This window comes from Zeus faber (assembly GCF_960531495.2).
Source record: "Zeus faber genome assembly, chromosome: 9".
In the NCBI taxonomy this organism is placed as follows: domain Eukaryota; kingdom Metazoa; phylum Chordata; class Actinopteri; order Zeiformes; family Zeidae; genus Zeus; species Zeus faber.
Window position 1 is genome coordinate 18,369,243 of NC_137197.1, and position 27,063 is coordinate 18,396,305.

At 43.0% G+C, this 27,063-nt stretch overlaps 1 protein-coding gene across 5 annotated transcripts; it reads right to left on the minus strand.

The window, feature by feature from the left end:
• Positions 1-155: 155 nt before the first annotated feature.
• smc4 (structural maintenance of chromosomes 4) lies at positions 156-27,063 on the minus strand. 5 transcript variants are annotated; one of them, XM_080006376.1, is made up of 24 exons: positions 26,974-27,063; positions 25,507-25,658; positions 24,387-24,577; positions 23,610-23,801; positions 22,369-22,545; positions 20,056-20,220; positions 18,244-18,371; positions 17,823-17,963; positions 17,312-17,462; positions 15,357-15,521; positions 14,255-14,488; positions 13,971-14,156; positions 13,238-13,399; positions 12,385-12,610; positions 12,199-12,275; positions 10,285-10,437; positions 9,699-9,825; positions 5,573-5,762; positions 5,303-5,447; positions 5,032-5,205; positions 3,443-3,622; positions 1,357-1,589; positions 1,056-1,239; positions 156-443 (listed from the first exon to the last, which is right to left on the minus strand). In XM_080006376.1, the coding sequence occupies exons 2-24, from the start codon at positions 25,646-25,648 to the stop codon at positions 279-281; spliced, it is 3,888 nt and encodes a 1,295-aa protein (XP_079862502.1). In that variant the 5' UTR covers positions 25,649-25,658; positions 26,974-27,063; the 3' UTR covers positions 156-278. The 5 variants fall into 5 exon arrangements, with proteins under 5 accessions (XP_079862502.1, XP_079862501.1, XP_079862503.1 ...); XM_080006375.1 differs by having other exon boundaries at positions 26,864-27,039; XM_080006377.1 differs by lacking the exon at positions 26,974-27,063 and adding an exon at positions 25,812-25,826.

Below are 27,063 nucleotides of genomic sequence, written 5' to 3' on the forward strand. Positions count from 1 at the left end.
CATCTACATGCCGACAGTTTTTTCTTCAGGTTTCATAAAAAAAAAAAATACAATCGTGACTTTGCACTGGTCTCATTTTCAATCAGACCAGTTCACACTACGTGCACCTAAGAGTTTACGTGTTCACGGATAATAACGTTTATTTCAACTGAGAATAAGGAGGGATAGCAGCATTTAATTTCAGAAGGGTACAGAGTTCAAGTTATTTACATGATAATTGACAGTAAAAGAATAATAAAATAAAAAACATCTGGATGGGGCGGAGGTGGCCTCCATCCTCAGGCGCTGACGGCATCGTGCTCCTTGAACACGATGGTTTTGGGGTTGATGCCGACGCTCTTGGTGGTGTTGTGCGTCTTGTAGATGCCGATGAGGCGATCGGCGATCTCAAACATGTTGTTCCTCAAGGAAATGATGATGAACTGAGCGTTCTTGGTTTGGTCCTGGACAGAGAAGGTAGGAAGGGGGGGGGGGAAAAAAAGTTGAGATTTCCAAAGCCCGTAAGACGAGCGCTTGGAAACTTCTCCGACTGGAACCTGAAAAGACTCGTGGCTGCCTACGTCCACAAGGCAGCAGCAACCGCAGCCAGATTTCCTAATCCTGATGTTTGCTGGGCAACCTGATGGATTGGTCGGCAAAACAGCTGTAGGATCCCTTCTAGTTAATAATTCCGTGATTGGCTTTATTTCGGCCAAATCACTATTTTCAAATCATACATTTGGATTTCTGCACCGTTTGCATGTCAACGTGTCTCATTTGGAGATCGTATTCATGTGATGCATTGGTCCCTGTGAGGAAACGCTCTGAGCTTCCACTTGTTTTCCAGGACATTTTGGGAAATATTGCCAAATTCCATGACTTTTCAATGATTGAAGATCTACAGTACAGAACTCCAGGTTTTCCAGGAAACCTGGGAGAGCCAAGCTCGAGCCCAGACGAGGGCATTCGGCTGACACCAACGCAGTTTTGAAATCAAGAGGAGCGGTAATTTATAGTCCCAGCCTATAAAACGCCGCCCACCATCTTGCCTCGAGCAGTGGAATATAAAAACTCACGTAGATGTGACAAGCCACGATGGAGACGTTCTTGAAGTCCAGGGCGGCGTCGATCTCGTCCATGAAGTAGAGCGGCGTGGGCTTGAAGTGGTGCAGCGCGAACACCAGCGCCAGCGAGCTGAGGGTCTTCTCCCCCCCAGACAAATTAAAGATCTTCTTCCAGCTCTTCTTGGGAGGACGCACACTGGTTCAGAGGAGGTGACGCAAAACATTAACGGGGCCGTGCAGCAGAGAAGGGTGAGATAAAATATTTTGGGGGAGGGAGTTAATACCTTGACACACAAAGTTATTTCCCTCTCACCTGAACATGATGCCCTCTGAGAAGGGGTCCAGACTGTCCACCAGCTCCAGCTCTGCGTCGCCCCCAAGCGTCAGCATCTGGTAGTTTTCCTTCAGCTTGTTGGTGATGATGTTGAATCCGCTCATGAACTCGCTGAGGCGCTGCTTGCGCAGGTTCTCGTAGCCGTGCTTGAAGTTGTCCCTCTTGGTGGTGATTTCATCCAGCTGAGCCACGCGCTGCAGGTAGAGCTCTTCCTGAGGAGGGATAATCAACGAATGCTGAGCTAAGGCAACAGCCCGGAGCCAGTTTCTCCCGGTTCGTCCACGGCAGAAGATTTTTCGGCAGGGTCAGTTACGATGTCAGCAGCACTTAAATCTGTACGCCTGGTCTACTTCTCACTTCAAACTGTAGAAATGATGGCATACGTTACTATGGTTACTTGGCTAAATATAGCGGCCTATTCAGCAGACACTTAGGCTCTGTCGGCTACTTTCTGCTTTGCTTTATACAGCGGAAAAAATGTATTGATGCAGAAAAATACGATTACAATACAAAACAATTTAGCCTGTCTGTGAAAGTGTTACACTACATCAGCATTTACCTTGCTTTAAGAAATTTAGGATAAATGACAAATTATATTGGCAATTGAGTCCAGCCTCATGAGGTATAAACAGGATGAGGCGCAGTGCACTCTGCTCTTAAAACGATGTACAGTTATACACTGATCAGCCACAACATTAAAACCACTGACAGGTGAAGTGAATAACATTGCTCTTCTGGTTCCAATGGCACCTGTCAAGGGGTGGGATATAAGAGGCAGCAAGTGAACAGTCAGTTCTTCAAGTTGATGTGTTGGAAGCAGGAAAAATGGCCAAGCGTAAGGATCTGAGCCACTTTGACAAGGGCCAAACTGTGATGACTAGACGAGTGGGTCAGAGCATCTCCAAAAACAGCAGGTCTTGTGGGCTGTTCATGGTATGCAGTGGTTAGTACCAACCTATGGTCCAACCTATGGTCATGGGCGCCCAAGGTTCATGTTGATGTGACACGTACCACCTACCTAAACATTGCTCCTGAAGTACACCCCTGATGGCAGTGGCCTCTTTCAGCAGGACAATGCGTCCTGGCACACTGCAAAAAATTGTTCAGGAATGGTCTGAGGAACATGGCAGAGTTCAAGGTGTTGACTTTGCCTCCAAGTTCCCGAGATCTCAATCCGATGGAGCGTCTGTGGGATGTGCTGGAAGAACAAGCCTGATCCATGGAGGCCCCACCTCGCAACTTATGCCCGTCATGTGAATCTTTCAGTCTTGTGGTTTTCACACTACATGACTGATGTACGGTGACAGGACGTCCCACATTATAAGATCTTTCACCAGTAGGAATCCCTGATGATTCTGTCGGGTCTTCAAACTACGTTTTGTCATGAAAACACAAGCGAGAGGTGACACCGGAAATGACGCCATGCCATGCAAGGGATAGCATTTTATATATACATTTTATTTATTTATTTTTCTTTTCAAATTCTTGATCGCAAAACCAAGTAAAAGCAGAATTTAAATAAGAAATATATTAAAAACCTAGAGAAGAGAAGTAAAACCGGTTTCTGGCTGCTACTTCGTGCGCTGCCGTCTCTCCTTCCCAACTCCTCCCCCTCCTCGTCTGCTCTCATTGGCTGTAGCTCGTTGTATCACTCCCAAGACGACCGGACATTAAACCTGCTTGATCGGCGTGTGCGCTCGGCAAGCCATTGGATTGCGTTGCGGGCGGTTTGCCCCGCGCGCCTGCCGCTCACGGGAGCGCCCTGTGATCTTCCTCCGATCGCGGGCTTTGCTCGACAATCCCCAAAAACATGTCAACGAGTGGGAAAATCAAGGATCTGCTGCTAATGTTTTGGCGCCAGATACGACGGGACACCTTCAGAGTCTGGTGGAGTCCACGCCTCCACGGGTCAGAGCTGAGGGGGAGCTACACTATATACGTGGTTATTAGTGGTGGTTTTAATGTTGTGGCTGATCGCTGTATATTTGCTATGTTATGAAATTATATAAATAAAACGTCATAATTCTACAATTTTCTATTGCTACGTCACTGCGGCGGCGCTGACCTTTTTCTTGTATTCGGCGATAGCTCCCAAATTGGGCTTCATCTGGCTGCACTCGGCCTCCAGCAGCGTGATCTTGTTGGTGATGGCGTTGGGGTCTGCGGCTCCCATGCTGGCGGCGGAGAGCACGGGGAGCTCCCCGGCCGGCTTGTCGTCGATGGCGTGAAGGGACAGCTTGGAGGACTGAGGAGCGGAGGGAGACAGGAGACATGTTACCACACCCACAGACAATCCAACATGGACGTCCGGATCACCGGAACCGTATCCAAACTAGGCTCGGACAGAACGAGCATTAAATCGTCAATAAACTTCATCGATTGCCGATTCAAATCAAGGACTGATTTTTTATTTATTTTTTTATCTGCCAGGGAGGACCCGAGCACTGAAACGGTGCACCGTGTACGTGCGGTTCACAGAGTTCTGGAAGTGATCACATGAGTGGAGGGCCGCTCTCGTCCCTCTCCGCCCAGAGCTGTTTTGAGCCCCTTTCACACATCGTTATTCCTGTAAATTACAGGAATAACGTTTCCGGCATCGCGAGCGAGTTTCACTATTCACACATGCAGATACATTCTGAAACATTTCCGTCTTGCGCCTTCTCACACATGCCATGATAATGCCGGAATAGATGGGGCGAGGGAGAGTCCAGCAGAAGTCACGGTGCAGGAGCACACGCAGCTTGTTCACTTGTACAAACAGGATGTGTGTGGAGCTAGCACGCAAATATAAATAAATACGCCTGTTAAATAAATAAATGAGGCAATAAATATATAAATAAATGTTAATATAAATAACTAAATGAGTAAATATACACCCGATGGACCGGGCGGAGGCAGTGGTGTGCCTGAGCCCACATGCACGTTGGCTGAGGTGGAGGTGGGGTGAGGGTGAGGGGGTCGTTCATCATTTTAATTTCGCCACGGGGTTTGGTGAAACCCTCCTGTCTATTTACACAGCAACGGCCGCAGTGAAGAAGAGATATCCGAATGGGAGTGGAGTTTTTTTTTTTTTTTTTTTTTAATTTTACCCCCCCCCCCCCCCCACACGGTTCCCGGCTCCCGTGCTGCTTTTCCTGTGTTTTTATTTGAGATCTATTTATATTCGGTTGTTTACTACTTGCATGAAACGGAAATTCCAAACAACTGAGTTAAGGGACCGTCCCATTCCAAAAAAAACCCTGTGTCACCACCGTCCCGTGCCGCTTCACACACGTCTCCCAATTGCTTTCTGTTGTTATGGAAATTTGAGTAAAATTTAGGGAATTTAGTAAAAACTAGATGTTTTATGTAAATACATTAGTTTTAAATAATAAATCCTGAACTTCTATAAGAGGGAGACTGCACTTGCCTCATTACATTCTATGCGCACCCTCCCAATGTTGCATGATCACCCAAGCCAAACCTAAACGCGTTTCCAAACCTAGCTGGAAACCCTAACCCAAAACAAGGAGATCCTCAATCAGACTGAAAATGAAATCAACTCCAACTCCGCTCCCCTAGGATGGAGTCACTCCACACATCCACCTTCGACATGGCAAGCCAACCTCAGAACTGGACGCGGCTGTTTAGCATTCCCGGGGCCGAGCCTCTCACCTCTTTCTGCCAGTGTTTGATCTTGCCGTTGTTGTCGTTGATGCTGGTCTCTATCTGCTCGATGCGCAGGCGTACGCTCAGGGACTCCTCTTGCAGAGCGTGTTCCTGCTGCTGCATGGCCTTGATCTCCTTCCCCACCTCCTGGTACTGCTGCTCCACCTCGGGCAGCGCCGCCTACGGGACAGGGGGAGGAGGAAACATCCGTCAGTCAACTCCCCCGCCGCCCCAGATGCCGCGGGCATCGGACCCGATGGACGTCGAAAACCCTCACCTCGGCCTCCTGACACGCCTTCATGATCTCCCCGGCCTCGTCCTCCAGCTTCTTCAGCTTCTCCATCAGCTCGGCCATCAGGTTCTCGTTCTCCTCCAGCTCGCTCGCCACGCGCGCCACAGTCTCCTCGCACTTTTTCGAGTTGCTGATGCGGAGGATTGAGAAGGAGCAGAAGGAGCACGTCAGAACAGGGGTGTCAAAGAGACCGCCCGGGGGGTGGGGTGGTGTCAGGCAGGGAGACGCTCCATGTATAAAGACAGAGTTTCTCACCGTCCCGCCGTCTTTATGGCAACCTGGGCCTTGGTGATGGCTGAGGAGCAGTCATCCAGCTCCTTGTTGACCTGGTCCAGCTTGTCCTGCTGAGACTTGAGCTTGTGGCTGTTGATGTCCACGATCAGGTTGTGGAGCCGCTTCACCTCCGCCTCCACCTTGCCCGCCTTACTGGACGCGGCGTCAAAGTCTGGAAGAGAAGCGGTTGTTGAAATAATCAGGCGAAGTGGGGATTTTTCCTTTTTTTGTTGCGCTCCGAGAAAAAACGTCATCCAACACACCTTTGATATTTAGTCCAAAGTCACATAAGAATAAAAGCATCCGTCACATTGCATTTACACTCATTCAGTAATTATACATCTATTCCAGGGCTCAACATTAACTTTGTCTACCAATGTCTTGACATTAAATTTACCAATTTAAGTCACATGTCTGGGTAACAATATATAGCCAATATAAATATATACCAATAATTTACCCTTTTTTATTTTGCGAATGCAGAAGCACAAACAGTTGAAAGCATCGAACCGTGTCCACGTAAATGATTCAATTTATGAATTTTATTAAAGCGCCTATATGTAATGTTTTCACCCCAAAAAGTCATTTCCATATTGGTTCAGATAGGCAGTGTCATAGCAATGAATGTTCAGATCAGCCTCGAGGTCACCTCCTTTCGCTATTTTTGTTTTTCCTCACAGACGGAGGTATTCAAAATTCCATCTGGCTATTGTAGTTTTTGATTTGAGAGATTTTGTAATTCTTAAGAGCTGCCATATCCTTAACCAAACAACAGACGTCACCACTAGGGAGCTACACAGGAGCTTTAACTTCCTCTTGGTCAAACAGAGTGAAGTTTCCAGGGCAGAGGCAGCTTTCATTCAACACATCTGGAACGCTGCTCATCTAACTGCCAGCGGCTCCTACTCTGTGGAATACTTGGATCAACTCCTGATTGGTCAATCAAGGCATTCTGAGTTGGACGTACCGTGGGGAACAATGCATTTGTTTCTAATCGGTTTTCTGAATGTATTAATATAACTAACGTTAAATAGCCGAGTAATGAGTGGCACATAAGTGCTGGGTGATATGGCCAATAACGTTATCATAATAAAATATCACATACCATTCAATCATGAGAGCACTCTCATACTCTGCATTGTGTAAAAAAAATAAAAATTAAAAATAAAATAAGTTCCAACAAAACTTAACAGCTTTTAGCATCCTATTTCTTTAACTAAATGAATATCAAAGAAAATTAGGGCAAAAAAATCTGAAAATAAAATGCTCAATGTAATTTATTTTTTATAATGAACATTGCACAGTGCTCGTTATGTAAGTAAGAAGTGAACAATGAGCAACAGGCACCGGAGATCATGTCCCAGACACCGTCAGCAGAATACTCAACAACTGGCCAGTGGTTTTGTTTTACATGAAAGATGAAAGAAGATGGAAAAAAAAAATTAAAAACAGTGAAAAAACAATGTGTCCCACAAGGCCATTTATTGACTGTTTACCTCAACTGCAGAGGTCACTAGGCTTTATTGGAAGCAGGCTTATATTAGAGGCTGTTATATCTAAAACCAAACCCAATCTCACTTTGAACGACCGGGATGCAGGGGAGACTATTTCCCAACCAGACTTTAACATGATGCAGTGTATTATTATTATTTTATTTTTTTTTACTGTTTGTAATTATAGATTTCTCATTCATACATTTGTTTTTTAACAAAGTTTTGTTTTTTGATTACCTGTAGACCTATTTAGTTGATACTTTTTAAAATTTTAAATAAGTGCACTGCAGGGGCAATGAAGACAATAATCTTAATGTTAAATAAATTTAACACTAACCCCATTTAACTTGAGAAATTTTGTGTCTCATTTGTTATTATTAAATTGTTGTATTTTAACAGATGCAAAAAAATACACATATCGGCAGTATACACTACTCACAAAAAAATAGGGATATTTGACTTTCAGGTGAAATTTATGGAAAATGTAAAAAGTTCACGCTACAGTGATATTATATCATGAAAGTAGAGCATTTAAGTAGAAGCATGCAATGTGATTTCCTCATCTCAAACAATTTATTAAAATAAAAGGCAACAACAGTGGTGGGTATCCCACAACAAAAAATGTCAATGTCTCAATAACTTGTCATGTGTCCTTGAGCATCAATTACAGCTTGACAACCACGTCTCATGCTGTTCACAAGTCGACTTATTGTCTGCTGAGGCCTGGGCGGCCCTCAGGTCATTGAGGTTCTGGGGCATAGAGTTACGAGCCTCTACACAGCGACTCAGCTGATCCCATAGGTTTTCTATGGGATTCAGGTCTGGAGAAAATGCAGGCCACTCCATTTGAGGTGCCCCAGTCTCCAGCAGCCGTTCCCTAATGATGCGACCTCGATGAGCTGGAGCATTGCTGTCCATGAAGATGAAATGAGGCCTGTGTTGTTCATGCAGGGGCACAATGACTGGATTAATGATGTTATTCAGGTAGTATGGGCTTGTCACTGTACCATTCACAAAGTGTAGGGCAGGTCTGTATTGACTAGACACACCTGCCCACACTGTAACACCACCACCACCACCACCACCACCACCACCACCAAAGGCTCATCTGGTAACAGTGGCTGATGCATAGCTCTCTCCTTGACGTCTCCATCGTTGGCAGCCATCATTTCTGCTCAACGTGAATCGACTTTCATCAGAGAACAGCACTGAGGCCACTGGTCCCTCGTCCAGCGTAAATGCTCCCTGGCCCGTGCAAGACGATGATGCCTGTGCCTGGTGGTGTGGTCAGGTACCCTTGCAGGTCATCTAGCACGCAGACCACGCTGATGTCAACGGTTTCAAATGGTCTGATGTGACACATAGGTGCCTCTCACCTCCTTTAAATGTGCCTGGAGTTGAGTGGCATTCATCATCCGGTTCCGCAGGGCACTGTTCACAATGAAGCGCTCAGTGTGGGATGTGGCCAAAGGACGTCCACTTCTATGCCTTTCTGTGACTCTTCCAGTCTCTCTGTTGCAAGCTGCTGATGACATTCTGTGGCACTCTAGGCTCAGTGGCCACTTCCCTTTGACAACATCCTGTTTGAAGCCTCCCAATGGCGAGGTCCTGTTGATCAATTGTTGGGTGTTGTCTTGGTCTCATGATGTCAAAATGTGAACAGCATGATGAAGAGGACTGTTTAAATACCAATTCTAATTGAACCAGGAAATGTATTGGTCGATTCATGGATCAAACACCTGTTGTGAATTTTGCTGTTCAGCTCCTTGTTAGAGAACAGCAAGTTATGCAACAAGTACTGAAACATTGAACAGTTGGACATGTGCATTCAAAAGTTTAGAGAAGGTCAAATTAAGTTCACCTGTAAAGGTTATAGTGCATTTTAGGTTCATCCGGAAATTTCACCCGAAAGCCGAATATCCCTAACTTTCTGTGAGTAGTGTATATCGGCCATTGGCCACCCCACTCTCTAAATATCGGCACAGGTCATAGAAAAAACAGTATTGGTCGACCACTAATTTGGACCAATGGCCACAAGGGGAGGTCTCAGAATGAGAAAAAGACAAAAGACATAGTTCACCTCAGGATAGTTAAGGGCGCCAAGGACACCACAAGAACCACATCAACTTGCTCTTATCTTGTTCTGAAGACTTCCTTTTTTGTCAAAAACTTCTACTTCTTTTTAAACGTACCTCCAACCTTTAGATTGTCCAAATTGATTGGCTTTTTGTTTCCACTTCCAACACGTCTATAAATGAACACATCTTGGGGTTACTTGAAATGATCAAGCTTTTTTATTTCGACATTGAGGGAAAAAAACTTTGCGATAATTATCGTTATTTCGCCCAGCACTTCATAGCACACGATATTTATTTTTTTAAATTTTATTTACATTTTTTTTACATATACGACTTTTAGCTTCTCCGGTGGGGCAAGTAAATTTCTCTTCCACTTGCCCTACAAAAAAAAAAAAAAAAAAAAGCTGAAAATCCAATTGTCCAAGGACAAGCCTTAATGTCGAGCCCTGTACTCAATCAGTACATTTAAGTGATTTGCGGAGAGCTGCGTGGGGTATTTCTAGGTGGCTCAGTGTAATGAGTACTTGAGGATCCTACCCTTCTTGAACGCGTTCAGGCTCTTCTCCAGCTGCTTCTGCTTGGCCTTGTCTGGGGCGGCGGCCAGCACGTTGGCTTCCAGTTCCTTTATCTGGGGTTTCAGGTGAGCTTCCTGCTCAGCCAGGCTCTGGTGGGAGAACATGCCAACCAAACCTGTGTGACTTTGACCCATTTCCTCTATGCGCATAGAGTGATTTAGTAGATATTGGCCAACCAAGCCAAAAAGTTGTGAAGAAGAAAAAAAAAAAAAAAAAAAAGATAAAAACTGACTTGAACATTTCTAGGAAGAGGTAGTTTATCCTTTTGGAAATCGCGAGGCGTCACTATCAATCTCAACCGCCCACAATAAAACTGAAGCACAGAGTGACATCTTTGTACAGTTCTGCATTTCATCCCTAAACTTCTAATGTTGCTCATTTGAAGAACTCAACTTCTAGTAGGTGGAGGACAGGCTTCAGCCTCCCCCAATGAGAAAAAGTGGGCTAAGAGAATAAAAGATTTCCTGAACCCACTTTTTCGATGTTGGGATGTGACCCTTCCGGGACGGCACAAGAGTACTTCAGGAAGGAGTGAACCGGGGTCTTACGGTCATGCTGTTGGTGTATTTCTCCATCGTGTTCTTCATGTCCCGCAGCTGAGGTCTGAGCTGCTGGATGTTCTCCTCCAGCTGCAGCCTCCTCTCCTGGCAGCCCTTCAGCTGCACCACCTTCTCATTCAGCTGCACCTCCATGCGGTCCAGCTGCAAAACATCAATTGAAGCACAAACACCAATGTATGAGGGAGAAAGGGGGGAAAAAAATAAAAAATAAAAAAATAAAAATAAAAAAAAAATTGATTACATGTCTTATCTGTATGTTTGGTTGTGATAGTGATTTAATCATAATAACAATAATGGTAATAATACAATTCTTTCCCCCAGAGACTGGGGGAAGACTCTTATTAACCCCGATTCAATCTCACCCCCAATTTTGACAATGTATTGATAAGCGGTCAGCTGTAGTTTTTAAATCTGAATTGGTTCTATTTTCATGGAAGAGAAAGCAATGTTTTAAAAGCAGAGAAAATGGTTACAATTCACATTTTAACTCACACTTGAGCAGATTTTTGAACCAATGTTTGACTTTTTTTGTGTGATCTCAGAGAGAATTGTCAACTGGTTACACTTAGTTTCCATCTTCAGTCTCACGTTGCCTCCACTCTAACCAATTTTCCGTGGGGGAGGGGGATTTTCCCTGACCAATCACTAGAGACCGACATATCCGCTTGAATCCAACATCATTTTAAGTAGACACTGAGGCGTAGCCATGGAAACATAGTTTTTTTTCCGGGGTTTTAAGAGTGGAGTGGAGCTAAGTAAAAGAAAAAATTTAAAACAAAAACAAAAACAAAAAAAATCATTAAAGCAGGGTGCTGTTCGGATTTCAAAGTAATTTGTACTTAATCAATAGCAGCATCCATCTTGTTGGTTGCCATTGTTATTACTCCTCGATTACCGGCGGCGCGCAGCTTGACAACGGCGTTAGTCCCGCCCGTGGCACTGATTGGCTTATCATTAGCCCCCCTGCGGTGCTCATTGGGCCGATCTTTATTTTTTTTCTCCCAACCGAGAAACCGCTGTTGGATGTCGTGATGCCAGACCAGAAGAATCAGTCAACTCAGCGGAGGGGCCGGACTCAAAAGGCCTGGACCCAGACAATGACTGAGGAAACAGGCCTCAAATCTTTCAAGGCCGTGCAACCCCCCTGCGAGCTCCAGCGACCGCTTGTAGGGGTCGGACACCCCCAGGTTGGAATCACAAATTTTTTTTAATTAAAAATTTTAAAATTAATACAGCATAGTATTGCGATATTCTATCGATACACGGATGCCAAGCACCGATATTTTATAACATAAATTGCAAATACGAATAACCGTTTTTGTAGTAGAATAACAACATCTATTAAATGCAATAAAAAAAAATAAAAATAAAATAAAACGTTTCTAGGATACGGTTTGTGTTTCCAACGGAAACATTGTGGAGGAGCAAAGCTGGAGTCGACACCAGGAAGTCCCCAAGGAAACTATTGACGACTAGGGTTGGGCCGATATTCTACGATATCGAATATCATGATATTTGCCACCATATGCCGTATTTTCACAGTATCAAAATATTCACAACACAACTGGTGAAAATGAATGGAAAGAGGGAAAACGCTGTCAAGCTCTTCTCATATGAAGTGAGTATTTTAACAATGGATAAACACACCACGTATCGGATGTGACGTCTGTGTACTGACCATACTGAAGAGTGTGATGTCATGCGTAAGTTTACGTCATGACATCAGCATTTTCAAAAAGACCAAAGCGGAGAAAAAAAAAAAAAAAAAAAAAAAAGAGATGCATTTTAAACTAACTGCAGTCAAGTGAGAAAGAAATGTATAATATATCCCAATATACTGCAGTATCGTGTTGCAGAACAAAGAGTAGAAATATTATCGTATGTACATATGGTGATAATAACCTCATGCTGGGAAACCTCTGTGCCGATGGAGGAGCCCATTCTGCCTTTCATCACTCTGCCTCCACCCGTCATGGTACCTGTGGGGGAGAAAAATATCTACTTAATCCGTACAGAAACACTAACAGGAAGTAGAGGGAGCGCGGGAGGGGCAGAGGAAGGGGAACACGATGAGAGTCGTCCGCCCACCGGCCCTTTCGATGATCTGCCCCTGCAGCGTGACCACTCTCCAGCGCTTGTCCTTCTGGAAGGCCATCCGTGTGGCCTGCTCCATGTCCCGGGCCACCAGCGTGTCCCTCAGAGCGAAGTAGAAGGCCGGACGCACGCTCTCGTCATTCACGCGCACCATGTCGAACAGGCGGGGGCTGCTCTCCGGAGTGGAAATGGGAGCCATGTTCCTCTCCCACACCTTCATCTACGTAGAGCGGGGGGGACGGCAGACAGACAGGACAGGACAGAAAGAGATTAATTGTTTGGATTTCCTTTGGAGGAAACACAAGTGCACCGAAGGAAAAGAAGAAGGGGCAAAAGCAAAGACGTTGTTTTGAATTCCTACGCCGGGGTGTGTGAAAGCCCTCTGAGCAAATGATGAACCACTCGCTCCCTGAAGCCCCCGCGTGCAAGGGGTCCAAACATCCCATGGTAAGGTGGTAGGTGGAGGTAATTTCAAGGTCGATCAGCGGGGGGCAGTATTCAACTTTCTTCTCTGGTTAATTCACTGTATACCTAGTTTTAAAGTCCAATTCTCCTCGCTGGCCTGCTAATTCAACCATCAGTTTGTGAACAATCAACATTTTTAATAACTGCTGGAACCAATTCCAAATCATTCTACCTATCTATATAGACTGCAGTATGGATTAGGAACAGACCACAGGAAAATCAAAACAGTAGCTCTTGATATCCGAAAATATTGAATATTGCGATATTTGTCATTATGCAATATTTTTTAACAGTATCAACATACAGCATTTTTATTGTAGATGTATTTATTGTAATTGAATGAAACCTCAAGTCAAGGAGCAGAGTCTACGGAGTGGCTTACCCTGTCCAGACCGATGAAGGTGGCCACGCCGATGTTCTGTGTTTTGAGGAAGGTCACACATTCCTGAGCCGTTTCGATGGTGTCGACCAGAATGTTGTCCAGCGCGCCACAGCTGGAGGAGATGGCCACGTCGTACTTCTCGTCGATCGCCCCCAGATCGCCCTGGGAAATGATAACTGTTTTTAAAAAAATTATACCAATCACCACGGATGTAATCTCTCTTCTGTGTTCTCCGCTTGGCCGCACCGCGGGGGAGCCAGGTGATGTTTGCTGTTCTGGCTCAAGCTATTCTCCCAATAAAAAAATAAAATTAAAAAAAAGATTTTGATTCCAATCACTCGGACTGACTCCCAATGATCAAGAAATATGGTTTGGTTAAAAAAATAAAAAAAAATAAAAAATAAAACTTCAACAAATGCCAGTGAAAAGGGTGCACAATCTACACTCAAGGGTATGTTAAAATACTGCTGAGCTGTACTTGCATCCATTGGGCATCCAGAACAATTGCTTTTATTATATTCAGCCATTTCTTGCAGCGGAAGCAATAGTATGTGACCCTCAAGCCTCCTGTACACCGGATCTGATTCCCAGCTGGATTTGTTGCCGGAGTCGGTGCAGTGATTTGCCAGATACATGAAGAGAAAAACTGCGAAATTTCACACAAACGTCCAATGACATTGTCCGAAGAAACATCGAACCTAAGAGCATCCAGGAGTTTGTCAGGAGTGCCTACCAGTCTTCCCAGGATGCCGGGGATTTTGCCGCTGCTCTTCTGCCGCATGAGGGCGTCCAGCACCTTCCCTCTGCTGCGGTTGGAGGACAGGGAGCTCTTGGCCTCCTCCACCTTCTGCCTCATGTCCCTCACGACATCCCTGGACTCGTTGTCCACCTGCAGCAGCCGCTCCAGCTCCGCCTCTTGCTGCGGAGAGGAGGACGGACGCAGAACTCAAACCACCCGTACACCGCCCGGAGGCACGTTTGTCCGCCGCACACGCAAGTTGCGAAGCGGGGCGTTACCTTCTCGAGCTCCTGTTCACACCGCGGTACTTTGCCCTGCAGGTCCTTGATGGCGGTGCGGCGCTCCCGCAGGGTGTCTGAGGTGGTCTGCAGAGTCTGCTTGGCCGTGTTGAGCTGGGTCAGGGCGGTGTTGTGGCGGCTCAGGTAGAGGTCCAGCTCCGACTGCGCCAGGTCCATACGGGAACGAGTCTCGTTTACCTCTTTACTAAGCTCCATCAGCTGCTTCTCTTTTGCCTGGCGCAAAAAAAATAAATAAATAAAAAAAATAAATAAATGAATGAATGAATGAATAATAATATTTAAATAAATAAAAAATGATGATTTTAAACAAGGGGGGCAGCGTCGAAGACATTCAATGAGGGGATGGACGATAAAGATAAGACATGTAATCAAAAAAAAAAAGATAACGTTTTTTTTTTTTTAATAATCTTTCTTTGGAATTCATATTGCATCAATATTTACAGACTTATTAAAGTGGAAATATCGGATGTCGAAATAATCATTCAAGTAAAATCTTTAAGATAGTTTATTTAGCTGGCACTTTACTAGAAACGTCCATTTAATGTATTTGCGTTATTCATGTGCTCCTCTATGTGCTGTTTCCATTCTTGGTGGCAGGGTCCGCTTCTCTGGACAAGAATTAAAAAAATTATAAAAACAAATAAATAAATTAATAAAAAAATAAAATAAAATCGACATAGCTAGTTGTGGTCAGACAATTGTCGATATGCATGAACCCTGACAAAAAAAAGAGAAGCACCCTCAGATAAAATAAAAATATCCCTACCAGCTCAAGTGACCAAGAGAAAGAAAAAAAAAAAAAAAAAAAAAAAAAAAAAAAAAAAAAAAAAAAAAAAAAAAAAAAAAACAAACAAAAAAAACAATACGCTGCAGTTTCCAATGGAATCTTGGGACTTGCAGTGTATTCCACCCAACATGGACGAGTTTACGGACTGCCACTTTGAATGTGTATTATGCAAGAGTGAAATACCTAAATCTAGCAAACATCCGGGGGGGGGGGGGGGGGGGGGGGGGGAGAGACATTATAATCAAACTCTTAACATTGACTCAGTGGACCCGTCTGCTCAGGTTTTAATAATACCTCTTTGTCCTGCTGCAGGCCGCTGGTCTCCTCTTTCAGACTCTCCATGACTTCCTTCAGCTTCTCCTCCTCCTTCAGCTTCACTTCTTCCAGCTCCTCCTGGCGAACGGTGGCCTCGGAGATAATCTTTGCACTGCTGGCCGGCACATTGCGCACATCCTCGAGCTACAAAAGAGATCGATATAAATATTAGACATTGCATCAAAAGCCGAACGTGGCAACCGCGGCGCGCGCACACACCTTTGTGAGGTTTGGGTCCGAGACGCGAGTCTTTGACACACAGCCACAAATCACGGCGCTGGGGTAATCGGAGCAAGATGGGGTAAAACCTCGAAGAGACAAAGGGACCCGGAGATGACACGGCCGGCAAATGGGACCGAATGAGTCCTAGTTACGGCGGCACAAAGTATCGGCAGTTTGGCAGGAGCGAGAGGATCAGCTCGTGTGCGGGGGGGTTAACTAGGGGTGAAGAGTGAACGTGGCTGCCGGGAGTGTTACACAAGCCAGGCCATAGTTGAGTACCACACTGCTCCCCAGAGTCTGCTCTGCCTCCAACCAGCACCAGCTCCGCGTTGCTGCCAGAGCAACACGGCTTCAGAGCGCACACACACAGAGAGAGACAGAGCGAGAGAGACCGCTTACAAGGGGAGGATTTGTGCGGTATGTATGACGAAGAGAGAAATAAGGTGACTGGGAATAAAATAGGATAACAGTGAGACCAAGCAAGCGCAATACAGAGTCTCTCTCTCTCTCTCTCTCTCTCTCTCTCTCTCTCTCTCTCTCTCTCTCTCTCTCTCTCTCTCTCTCTCTCTCTCTCTCTCTCTCTCTCTCTCTCTCTCTCTCTCTCTCTCTCTCTCTCTCTCTCTCTCTCTCTCTCTCTCTCTCTCTCTCATGTTTTGCAGTAAGTGCCCACTACTTCACAGCCACCTAGTGGGCAGCCAGGGAAGTTAGCCAGTTTGGCTAAATGTCTTAAAACAGTATTTCCTTGTGAATGATATGAAATTGAAAAAAAAAAATAATGGAAAAATCCCCCCACAAATTCTGGTCACGTAAGATTTATTGACACTCCCCCTGAAAAAACAAATCTTATTTTCTATACAGCAAAGCAAAATTATCAACGTCATTATTTGTTGGTGGCTATGAGTCGACATGAATTTGTCTGACAGCAGCTCTGAACATTCCGTGTTCCTGTTTTGAGTAGTGACAATCACCATAACAATGTCCCCTGGATTAAATATTCTTCGGTTTAATGGAATTTTGGTAGATTTAGTTTATTCATTCATTTTTTATTTATAGATTGTGGGATAATTAATTCCCTATCTGTTAAGAGTAGTTAAGACTTTTACTGCAGTGGCCAAATGTGGTCAAACCAAATCTAATTAATAGTTTGTTACAGCAGAGCAATCCAGTCATTTATTGTATTAAAATAAAAATTCAGTTTACTTCACAAGCCACCAAATGTAAAACATAGGCCTCATAAGTGACAGGCATGCAACGCAGCAACTGACAAAGCAGTCCAAACTGCATATTCTGCAAGTGAATGCTAATAAATCTGATCATAGCTTAAGTTTATATTAGACACTGATGGAAGGAAAAATTATTTCTCCAATTACGCAATGCAGCAATTACCCATAGAGTGGATTCTGTAAACCCTCAAGCAACGGCTTTCTCCAGGCATAAGAACAACAGACCTTGTGTTTCTAAGGCAAGGGAAATTGTATTTCTCGGGTGCATGTTTCACTTTTGGCCCGTGGACAAAGTAAACAAAATAAAACTCGAGTGTCATACCGCCGGTGCAAGTTCGTCTCGAGTCACAGTGCAACATTGTGTTTGTTTACGGGCGTGCCCTTTCCAATTAGGGTCAGAAAGTGTCCAAAATTAACTCTCCGAAACCTATAGATGGAGAGGCGCCTCATCCCAACGTGGGGCTCAGAAAACGGTGATGCATGGCTCACCTTCTCTTTGTCCTTCTCCAGCTGCTTCTGCAGTTTTTTGGTCTTGCTCTTTGTGTGTTTCAGCTTCTCCCGTCCCTCCACGTCCTGCAGGTCCAGCTGGGTGAACTTCTCCTTCTGGGACTCAATGTACTTGGTCAGCTTGTTCTGTTTCCTGGAGGAAGAGCAGCACATGTTCCCTCGATCCGATAAACTCAATCAGGTGGGAAGGAAATTTAAGATGCTCTATGGAAATCTGGTAAACCAAAAATATATTAATGTTTGCTTTGAGGCCGAATTTCATTTCAATTTTTTATAAATTGTCCTTGGAAATGTAGAGGTTTTACACATATAGCCTACATTAGAATATATATATTTTTAATTAACCAATACTGAAGATCCACACACACACACACACACACACACACACACACACACACACACACACACACACACACACACACACACACACACACACACACACACACACACACACACACACACACACACACACACACACACAAAGAGATCATACTTCTCGACATTTTTTAGCTCTTGGTTCAGTTTCTCTATGTCCTCGGTAATCTTAGCATTTTTTTCAGAGAGCTCTTTGGTGTCCTCCAAAATCTTCTGTTTTTCTTCTTCTTTGTCCACCACGCGTTTCTGTAGGTCGTGCCTGACAGAAAAACAGAGACAGTGAACCACCGAGCCACAGAAATAAATAACACAAATAAAAATAAAAAAAGGAAGCAGTCTCCAAACGACTTTGAGCATCCACCAACTCTGTACAAACACCACATGAGAAAAATTTCCACATGCTGCCGTTTGAGGCCAGCCAGAATCTATGCCTATGATGACCTGCTTCCAGATTGAATTCGGCCTTGGATTACTTCCGACAGAAAGGGAATAGTGGAAGGACTGATCCGCCAAGGGGCGTGTGGCGTGCATGCACTCACACATAGAACTGGCAGAGCTGGCTCTTGTGCCTGAAGATGTCGTTCTCCAGGGTCAGGAACTCCACAGCGGTGGTCTTCTCTGCCTCCAGAGCGTTCTTCTCCTTTTCCACCAGCTTCACTCTGTTCAGCTTGTACCGAGATGAACATTGTGCAATGAACACAAATTGACTATCTAATCTAATCCACATTCCGCTGTCTAAAAATGATGCTGCATTATACGCGAGAACAAACTTTCTGATGAAACCGTCGATAAAAATAGATTTTCTTCCGAAATATCAGGCAAGCATCCTGTTCCCGTTTGTTAGTGCCGACGTCACTGACTGCTAGGCATTTGCTTTAAACAGTTACAAATGAGCACCATTTGAACTATGGACCGTTTACAGACATACCTCCACAAATGAAGCGCACATTCAAGTCGATTTATTTGGAGGTCCGCCACAATATGAACATTGACTGCCACATTGATTTTCTAATTTTTGTACTATTTTAAATCTCTCTCAATCACAAATAATCGCATATATCAATACTCTCTGGGAAAAGCGCTTAAATGAAGATATTTCAATTCAAAGACCCTACATTATTGTGGCAGACAAGTAAAGCATTGAATAGACATTACAAAAGGTGGCTTTAGAAGAAGTTAATATATTGTTTTATTTCAATATCTTAAGTTTTCAAATACATGTCCCCCCCCCCATTTAAGATACAAATAAAAGCTTACATTTATTTATTTATAATTTTGGTATATGTGCAGTTTCTTTTTCGAGAATCTTGCAACGAGGGAGGGCATTGACTCCGTTCCATAGCTCAGTTGGTCCTCCGAGCAGGACACGGGTTCGAACCCCTGTCTCCACACGGAACGGACGGACAGATCCATCTCCTTTTCGGCACACAACAGCAATTCCTCCTCTGCATAAACGAGCAATGTTGTGCATGCAGCCATGTTTGCTGTTTAGCGTTCGTTTACTACTTCCTGCTTCACACAGTACTCTCTCTAGCGCCACCCGTGGTTTCTGAGAATACTGCAATGGAGAACGAGCCCGCCCGAAGGAATAGACCCTCTAATTGCGTTATTTTTTTATAATTAATTCACAAAATTAATGTGTTAAATCGACGGCCCTAGTTGTTATTTTAGACGTATTTTATTTTACTAAATTTCCTTATTGAACAAACAAAAAATAAAAGCACTCTGCGCAACAGTCAGCTACCACCACAAATAGAATCAAATTCTGTGGGAAAAACCGATGATTCATTTCTGCCTTTATAAAAAAGAAGGCAAGTGACAGCTCAGAAACACTTAATTTAACATTATAGCTCAATCCCATGGAATTACACATCTCATGTACTTTTACGAAGGCTTTGAACCTAATGCTTCAACATCAAAAGATTTCCACAAGGTCATAATTACCCCTCTCAAAAAGAAAGTAGCCACCTCTGGGTTTATGTTCATTTTTACAGTCAAAAATGTGACCAAATATTGAAGGTTGCCGAATTTGTTATGGAGACAAATTGGCCACCTGTGACAAGTAGTATTGTATCATCGTGAAACACAATTTCCTTGATCAAAATTAATAAAAAGGAGAACATCACCACCATGACATGAAGTCTAATCCTGATATTTGGGTGTAAATCTAAATAACTTAAAAAAAAAAAAAATAATTGTAAAAAATGTTCAACTAAAAATATATATATATATATATCCGACATGACTATTCTATACACAGTAATGGATTGTGACATATCAATATTGCTTTTAAGTCCTTATATTTGTGTTAACATAATCTGCCAGGCCTTATGTAAAACGCCACGTGTTACCTTCTCTCCCCTTTGCTCATTGAGCAGCTCAACACGGCGAGCAACAGTCAGGATGGGTTCCTTCAGGCGGCAGGAGCCGATGATGTCCTCCAGGAACTCAAGCATGCCTTCATCATGCTCTGTCTGACCCTTCGGCTTCATCATGGCTATCTGCTCCACCTCACCCTGCGAAGGGGGGGGCAGCACATTCAGCCACACAGACACACACAAACACAAAAAAAGAGTTTAAAAATGAACCGAAATAACTATAAGTATAGCTGCCGGCAGCAACACACAGGGTCTGGTTTAGCCACGTTAGGTAAAATATTCAGAGTTTCCGCAATGTCGTGATCAGCCTTTAAGTGCCTTTATTATTAATGGTCTAGCCAACTTGTTAAAGTGAAATATAATGTAATCAATAAACCTAAGATTATAAGAACAGCTATGTCAATTGAGTTCTCTCCCTTGAATGTTGTGTAAAAAAAATAAATAAAAATAAAATAAAATTAAAAGAAAAATAAAATAAAAAAAGGTTCACCTCAAATTGTTGTTTACACCATACTCAAATCAAGAAATTAAGTGCTCTTTAAATGCAAAGTCAAATGACTATGGAGAAGGCAGAGTGACCAAACATTAAAAATTGCTTAAAACAGTTATAAAAATAATTAAAAATAAAAGACAATCCAATGGACATTTAAGGAATTTGTGACTAAGTGAACTATGTAAAACAGCAAAACACTGTGTACCGTAAATAGATTAAATTATGAAAATCGAAAAAAAATCCTGTAGTCACACCAACACATTTTTTTTATGTGTACATGGTGAATTTTATATAGTCATGTCTTATTAAACTACATACTGCTGCACAATTATTCTATTAACAATTCAGAAGAACAGGACCAATAGACATATATAAATAAAGTATGGGAATATTCACTTCCCATTAGAAAACCCACAATCACCTACACTGGAAAGTTGAATTCTCTCTTTTCTTTTTTTAAATGCTATCATCAATCCAATAAAAATGTAGCTCTATAGGACCACTTCAGGTTAAATTTTAAATGATTTGCCAGAAAGTTTCATGGCAAAAACATGTTACATTTCACTTTACTTCATAAGGCATTGGTAGAAATGGCAACAAAATACCCACCAACTAACCATTACCAGAAATTGCAAGTAAAAAAAATAAAAAATAAATGTATTAAATGTACATTTACAAAAGGTAAAAATCATTCAGTATTAATCAACATCAAGATACAGAATGGAGAGCCTACGTATTGGTTTTATTCATGAGAGAAAGGAGAAGCCAGTACAGGAGGGAAATAAATAAATAAATTGCACGTCACCCTCTGCTTTGACCAGTACACAAAATAGACAGCTTCCTCTTTGCCAGAGGCCTGGACCTTGCAGAGAAAGCTAAAGCCTCTAGAAGTAGCCATCACAATCATGTCAGAGCATAAAGATCACTACCTTCAAATGTCCAAGGTCATGTGAAAAAGTTATCACACACAGGCAAACATTTCAGTAACCAGCCTGCCGCAAAACCACAAGCCACAAAAATAAAGATAAAAATTTCAAATAGTGCTACATTTTCAACTTGAAGTTAAAAAAGGATACGAAATGGATTATTAAAGAAATAAAATGTTGATTTCAATATTTTTTATCCACTGCAAAATCAGTCAGCACAGCATAATATCTTAAACAGGGTAACACATCGTGGTGTGTGCTGGGTGCACAGAGATTAAAACATACACATATTAAACAGCTAGGTTCCATTCAAAGTGGGCCCAACAGAAAACCAAACATGGGGGCATGATAATAGAGTGCGTTTGATCCGTCCACACTGAAGCAGCACTGCGAATATTGGGGTTGGGGTCTAGTCTCACACGCCAATATTTACGTGCTGCTAAAGCGTGGCAGGTAAGTGACAGGAAGTCAAACCCATCCCCACTGACAGGCCAAGCCCACCAGCAAAAAATTTAGGTTAACCGTCACAATGTCTAGATCCTCACAACGGTCATAATGAAATAATTTCCTTAAAATTCTAAAGCAGCAAATTATGGTTCGCACCTTTTCCACATTGTTTCAAACCATGATGCGCTGCTATAGCAGTCTAAGGGCTGGCAGAGATCCATCCTCTCCTTTCCCTTTTAGTGCAAAAAGTTATTCAGAAAGGCAGGTGTGGCTTCGAGGTAGCCACTGAACACTTGTGTGAAAAGGGGTTCCTGGGTGAGAGAATGCCGAGCAACAAAGATTTTAAAGAATGGGATGCACACAACAGGACAAATAAAATGGAGAGGAAAATGAAAGGAGAATTTAGAATACATCAATTACCTGTAAAATCAGGAATCTGTTGTGGTCTAGGTCAATACCATGGCTTCGCAGTAGAACCCCCACATCTTTGAATGTGGCTTTTTTGCCATCTATATGGTAGGCTGATGAGTTGTCTTTGCTGGCAGTCCTAGAAACATAGAACTTGCTGTTGGGGACGACTTCGTAGTCATCTCCTTCCTGGCTCACATGGGGGAGGGGCAGAAGACACAGTAACTTAGATCATAACAGCACTCATCAAACGGCTATTCTATATTTACTTACTACTGATATTGGTGAATCAAGAAAAGGTTATGAAATTAAATACAAAATTATAGTCTACCTAAAAACTTAAAAATAAAACACTAAAGCTGAAACCTGGATAGACCACACCAGCCCACTACACTGCTCTTTTGCTAATGCACTACAGGGGTTTAGATTTATCAAGTTATATTCGCAAAATAAATGCAAAAAGGAAATAAATATTTGGATAAGGAAATCAGAAATATGGCACATTCAAACATTTCGTTTTTACATACATTTTCTTTACATTTATACACAGGATTAACAAGTGAACCATCCTAAATCCTGAGAATATAATTTGCTAAATCCCTGAATTAACAAATTGGTTCAACAATATTTTTTTCATTAACACTCTGAAATGCTACTGAATATAAATATGGTTACCATAGTTTAATACAAAGATATAGATACAAAACAAATCACCTCTCACACTGCCTGTCAGACCACTTATTACAATTATCTTAAATCTTTAAAAAATAAATACTAAAAATCTATCTGTATAAATAGCATTTTATGTTCTTGTGGAAGCTTTATTTTAAGTCTTAGCCCAAGCACCCATAATGTTCCAATTTAAATAAATTAGTCCATGATTAGTTAAAATGGCTTTCAAAAAAATCTTTGACTAAATAGCATAATCAAAGCCACGTTATGAACTTAATATGGAAAGTTAGATTTTTTTTTCCGATTCATTGGTGCATTATTATTGAATATAAACAAGTGAGCTCCCATTAGCTTGGAGGGTCAGAGCAAAAATAAATAAATAAATAAATAAATAAATAAATAAATAAATAAATAAATAAATAATAGAAAATATATTTAGATTTCATATATACACAAAAAAATGGAAATACTATTTCAAATTCCAACGTCCCAGTTGCAGTTATGAAAAAATAAAGTTACTTTGGGAAAAGTAGGACTAAAATATCAAAGTGTGTGTGTGTGTGTGTGGTTATGAGTGATACCTTGTCAATAATCTTTTGAAAATGCACCTCCACGGTGCAGCTTTGCACATCTCTGTGACTATCCGAACTGTGAATCAGCACAGAGAGTTTTTTCGATCTGATTTTTTGAGCTCTGTATCCAAACACAAAGAGCATTGAATCTATCACATTGGACTTCCCACTGCCATTTGGTCCAATGATACAGGAAAAGCGCTAGAAAGGGGGGGTTGGGGAAAGAAAACAGAAAAAAAAAAATCAAATCAATAATATCAAACCCCAGACATTGATGTTGACCATACAACATTGCCAACAAAGGGTGAATTGTAGTACACTCGAGATGTTGGCCATCTATTGAGTGAATGGGTGTATTTATGCTATTATTTTCATGCACCTGTACTTGCAGAGTTAGGAATACAAAAAAAAAAAAAATAAAATAAAAATAAAAAAAACACAACCCAAAAAACACACCAGGAGGCAAGTGTAATAAAAGTCACATTTTAGAAATGATCAGCAGTGACCTAATCAGCACTATTCAGATAAACATTAAAATCAAAATGGTGGATTGTGACATTTCAACTCCCACACATTCTTATCCATTAGACCTAAATGTAAAAGGAGCACAGTTGTTTTACTTTTAATAAGTGTGGGATCCAGCAGATTTTGCACTTGCAAGCACAGAAATAAAAGTGTAGTGTTACCAGAAATAAAAATATTATTAAATTAACAATAGAGCAAATAGCGCAAAAAATACTATTTCCCCTCAAAGCAGAGCTCACACATGAGAAACCTGTGTCGTACCTTGTGGAAAGGCCCCAGAATCTGCTCCCCAGCATAAGATTTAAAGTTGCGATTGACCAAATGTGTGATCATGAGGCGAGGAGCGCCGGGTTCGTTGGTCATCGCTGGGGGTGGAGGTGGAGGGATGCTGCCCAGAATCTCCTCCAAACTGCGGCTGTCCCCCGCCTCGGCTCCCTCCCCGAGAGACGGATCTATGGCAGGGGTACAACTTTAATTCTCATTTCAGGTGGGGTGCGCGCGCGCGCCCGTGCGGGGGGCGGGAGGGTGGAGCAGAAAAACAAACAAAACAAACAAACAAACAAACAAAACAGCACCGAGCTGGTCACAACGAGGAGGGGGCGGAAAAAGTTGACCGGCGCTGTTTCTTTGTTGGGAACATTATGAAAACAACAACAACAATAATAACAAGGACCGACGGATCCCGAACATTGTGAAATCTGCGTGCGGTAGACGCTGTATTCACTTGGTCGATGGTAAATACACACTCGGGAGGGGGAATCATCAGGATCGCATCATTAAAAATAACTGATCTGATTATGGGTTTGTTATGTGAACAGCACTGTCCTGCCTTCACACCGAGCCTCGACTTGTCCCCAATCTATTGTGTCCGGGAGCATAAACAACAACATGTCTGCGGACCACTCACAGCTGACAGACTATAAACTTCTCCCACAACACATCCCGGCAACAACTTATAGCTGTGGCACAACTGAAACCATGTTTTTTTTGTTTTATAATCAGAATTGGCACGATATATATATAAATACACGTATATATATCGTGCGAAAAATAAGATTACCTTGTCCGTTGAAAATAGTCGAGACACACACGCACACTCGATGTCATCGTGATCATCTCCAAAAACCTAATTGACATTTATCGGGCAGTGGCTTTGTAGAGAATCGCAGCCCACTTTCGTCACACTACGTGTTGTGAAAATGACCCCCCACCCCCCAAAAAAAGAAAGAAAGAAAGAAAGAAAGAAAGAAAGTAAGAAAGTAAGAACAATCCGAAGAGCCCAAACTGGCCCCAACCAAAACAGCCTCCCATCGCCACTGAGGGAGCTCCAACCTCTCTGCATCCAGACCCCCAAACACCCAAAGCAGCCTTTGTTACTCGCCAGTGGTAGGAGCCTCCTCCTGGCCGTTGGAGCTGCCTTCTCTGGGGGGTTCCTCCGGCTCCTCTGCGGAGTCCTCCCGGGGCTGGGACCCTCTGCCCTTCAGCCTGGAGGCGGTGGAGCTTTTGGCCGTTTTGGATGGCATGATCCGAGGTCTGGGAGGGGGGAGGGGGGTCGATTCATCGGTTTAAAAATAAATAAAATATATAAAAAAAAAAAAAACAAACAAAAAAAACAAAAAAAAAAACCGCGTTTTTTTTTCCTTGCGCCTGTCAATCTGACGACGCCTCCGGGTGGTTTCCACAAACCTAATTGCTGCTCAGTTTTCGGAGGTTATCCTCGGCAGACCCCGACTGAGCAAGAACTACAACCTTGTTCGTCAGAACAGTCAAAGTTCCCGAGTGAAATCGCAAGGGTTGGTGGTGTCGGGTGGATAATAATTAAATCATATTTTGGATCGGTTTTGAATCGCGGTTACAAATATATATATATATCTTTTTTTTTTTTTTTTTTTTAAGAAAAATCGGATTGTTTTCGAAGCCATGTAAGATTTAGAGAAGACGCTCACCCTGCATTCAAAGGCGAACAGTTCCCATTGTAGTTTTACTCAGATTAAAATAATTATAATAACGATTTAGGATATCGACCGACATACATCAAAAAATATATTTAAAAAAAAAATATATATACACATACATATTGAATCAAAAAAGATTTTAAAAGTTTTTTAGTCTAAAGCTGACAGTTGACGTCAACCCACTCCTCTCAACTTGCGGGTAGTGTGTGTGTAGGGGGGGGGTCCGTGTGTGTGTGTGGGTGGAGTGAAGGGACTGAACCATAGAAACGAGAACGGCAACCGAGGAACCAACGCAACGTTAACTTACATTACATGCATAAAGACAGCGGATCCCCACCGAAATAGCCAACAGATGAGCTGCGGGGAAACCAACCTTTCCGAAGCAGGTCGCCCGCTTGAACCGGGCGGAGATCACGCCGAACCGACGCCAGTTCCGTTAACGTTCACGCGAGTGCGACGGGGCGCCCCTCTCGCGTCGAACCGAACCGCAGCCTAAGCACAGCGCCGGTGTGAATCGCAGTTCGACCGCGTAACGCGAGGCTCGGGCGGCCGGGCGCTTCGCTGATTGCTCGCGGTTGCGGAAATCGCCGTCGCGGTCGGAAGCCGATTTGGACCCGCGTTCAAATGAGCGAAACGGCCCCGGGTTCCCCAACACGTAAAACGATGAAACATCAACCGCGCACCGGGAGCACGTACACCGACCCCGCGGCTTCGCGTCGGCCAACGTTTCCATTTTGCGTTCGCTTCGTTGTTGGTTTTTTTTTTTCTTCTTTTTCTTTTTACCTTCAAACGAACGTTCGAGGTCGGGAACGAGTGGTTTTTTTTTCCGCTGCGGGGGAAAAAAAAAAAAAGAACAACAAAAAAGAAAAAGAAAGAAAGAAAAGCGAATTCACTTAAAAAGTCGTCGTTATCCAAGTCGCGATAAATCAGCCGGGGAAAGGCTCCCGTCGCATTTTGAATCGCTCTCTTGTAAATGGCGCCAG

Excerpts from the sequence above, each read along its gene's own strand:
- smc4 (XM_080006376.1), bottom strand. The coding sequence starts at position 25,648 with ATGCCATCCAAAACGGCCAAAAGCTCCACCGCCTCCAGGCTGAAGGGC. Across the intron at positions 5,206-5,302 it reads AGGCGTGTCAGGAGGCCGAG|GCGGCGCTGCCCGAGGTGGA; the intron begins GTGAGGGTTTTC and ends CCTGTCCCGTAG. Across the intron at positions 1,240-1,356 it reads TCAGAGGGCATCATGTTCAG|TGTGCGTCCTCCCAAGAAGA; the intron begins GTGAGAGGGAAA and ends CCTCTGAACCAG.